Source organism: Phanerochaete carnosa, assembly GCF_000300595.1.
Source record: "Phanerochaete carnosa HHB-10118-sp unplaced genomic scaffold PHACAscaffold_168, whole genome shotgun sequence".
NCBI classification, from domain to species: domain Eukaryota; kingdom Fungi; phylum Basidiomycota; class Agaricomycetes; order Polyporales; family Phanerochaetaceae; genus Phanerochaete; species Phanerochaete carnosa.
In genome coordinates, this window is record NW_006767795.1 from 3,801 (window position 1) to 6,396 (window position 2,596).

The window sequence follows — 2,596 nt, forward strand, 5'->3', positions numbered from 1 at the left end:
CTGTTATTGCGGCGGGGGCGGGGGCAGTTGTGGCCACGGCTGAGCCGGATAGAGCTTGCTGGTGGCGAAAGCTTGCTGTCGGGCATAGGCGGCAAGGTAGGCTTGGTGCTGGGCATAGGCAGCAGCCTGTAGATGTTGCTGATACTGCTCCCAGCGATAATAGTAGTCATTCGGTTGTGACAAGACTGGGGAATTATTGCGAGACACAGACGAGGCTGCAGATCCAGATGCGACAGCAAATCTAGATGCGCTTTGCTGAGGTGGCAATGAAGCAACAGACGAGATTGGTGTAACCAGAGACACAGGAGTGGATCCAGAGGCAAGCAAGCTAGAGTCAGATATGGCAGGAGTTGAAGGACCGGTAGAACTGTAGGCAGAAGAGAAGGCAGTAGACAGACTCGTGCAAATAGCAGGGGCATGTTGTGGGGCGACAGGCTCTGGCGGTCCAGGAACAATGATGGGTGTCGCCCACCTCAAGTTGAAGGCTTGTGAGGATGCTTCGTGCGTCCGTGTACGCTTATGCACTGTTTCTTGATGCTGCTGTTGTCTCCGTTCTTCTCCACGCTGCTTGGCGTTCACTTGACTTTGAGCTTTCCTTACGGTCGCCTTGCGCTCTCTCTCTTCCTGCCGCTCCTCGTTCCATGCGTCGTCAATAGGCTTTAGCAGCTCGAGGATTTCATTGCCATATCTTGGAGCGAAATCCCATTTGAGGTCATCTATGAGAGCCTGAACAGTGCGCAGATCAGCGCGGGTTGCGAGTTTCTGTAGAATATCGTCAGGCAGTAGGACCCGATAGCCCCAGGAGGCAAATTTATGGCTTTTTTTCCACGTCTCCATCCGCCACTTCTTGAGAGCATGTTCGCATTTCTGGAGTCGCTCTCCTTTGCGAGGACCCAAGCCAGAAGGAAGACGAGGCCGCTTCTTGCCTGCCAAGGGATCTGGCTTGAGTCGGTCTTCAAAGTGTTCTATAAGCGCAACAAGCTCCTTTCCAAAGTCAGAGCGAGTCGAGGAGTCTTGTGACCGTAGGCAGTTGTCACAGCAAGGCACTGTAAGATCTGCAAGGGTATCAGCAACAGATGCAGTGTGCCTGGTGTCTGCACCACAAAAAGATCCTTCACGCCACAAAGAGAGCCTTTCATCAAAGCTAAGCCACATACCTTCGCGACGAGGGGGATTCTTATAGTAGTCGTCAACTATCTTGCGGCGGCATCTCTTTGTTAGTGCGTACTCGCGCATAGTCTTCTCAATTTCTCTCGACTTCTTTTTACCTCTAGTAGTAGGTATAGCAGCTGGGTCGCCTGCTCTTGGTTCAGGCTGAGTTGGAGGCACCTCGGGTCCACAGTAGCCCTCAAACAGGTCCTCCAATTCGAAGTCGTTGTCTTCTTCGTTCTCGCCACCTGGCTGCACATCAGGATCGTCTTCAGGGTCATTCTCAGGCTCTTCTTCCTGAAGCTCGAGCAAAGCAGTATTGTGTGGCTGGAAATGTTCGGTGACACCCTCCTGCGATCCTGTAAGTCTGGTGATGCCGTTCAGTGATACAGTAGGTTCCGCAATGCCGTTCAATGGTCCTAGAGACCTGGAGACAATGTCCTGTGACTCTTGGGGTTTATCAGCGATCTCTGACGAATCTGAAGGTTGTGCAACTATTTCATAAGCTCTCTGTAATAAATAAGGCTTTTAGAGATCTGTATTTTGCTCACCGCCATTGCTGGGCTTTTTCTTTCGCTTAGGAGGATCGAAGAAGCTCTTAGGAACGAGCATAACACTGCATGCAGGCCTTCCGTCGCGTCCAGCACGCCCGTGGTGCTGAATACCCTCGTCTACGCTATTAGGAATGTTGAAGTGGTATATTCTAACGATATCTCGAATATCCAGGCCCTAAGCAACTGTCAGCATAAGAAAAACACGAAAAGGCGTGCATACCATTCCAGCAACTTCTGTTGCAACCAATATATTGACAACTCCATTCCAAAAATCTTGTATAGCCTTCATTCTTGCTGCCGCATCCCGTGCAGAGTTGGCAAAATTGATCTGGGAGCGAAGAGTCGAGTTTGGAGGAAGCAGATTCCTCAGGTACAGAGCAATGTTCTGTGCATCTTCCTTCTTCAGAACATAGACAAGGGTACGCAGTAGAGGTTGCCCTTCGGTAGCCCCCTCCAGGAGGATGCGAAGAGCATCAAAATCAGTGGCAGACTTGATTTTGACAACAATATGAGTAATATTCTTGCGGTTGTTGCCAAGATTGAGCTCGAAGGTTTGCCCAAGACGAAAAGAAAGTGACTTCTTTACTGCTTCAATAACAGTAGATGTCATTGTAGCTGATGCGGCAAGGACGGGGACTTTGAGTTCGACCAGAGAGCGCAGGGATCCGAGCTCAGCAAACAGAGGTCGAAAGGCCTTGCCGGACCATTGAGTGATGCAGTGGGCTTCATCTGCAACGATAAGATCGACATGGGACATGAAGGAGGGCGTATGAGCAATCTTTGAGAAGGATGTCTTATTAAAGAGCATTTCCGGTGATGTTAAGAGGACGCGGAACTCGAAGTTCTTGATTCTCTGAGTGTTGATTAGCAGCAAAGAAATTCGAAAAAAATAA

General features: G+C 50.0%; 1 protein-coding gene across 1 annotated transcript; it reads right to left on the reverse strand.

Annotated features, from left to right (window-relative positions):
* Positions 1-1,782: 1,782 nt before the first annotated feature.
* PHACADRAFT_58306 (uncharacterized protein) lies at positions 1,783-2,337 on the reverse strand (the record flags this gene model as incomplete). The annotated part of the gene is made up of 2 exons (XM_007402456.1): positions 1,783-1,878; positions 1,924-2,337. Coding segments are annotated over 2 exons (510 nt in total), but the record flags the coding sequence as incomplete, so codon positions are not given.
* Positions 2,338-2,596: the final 259 nt, after the last annotated feature.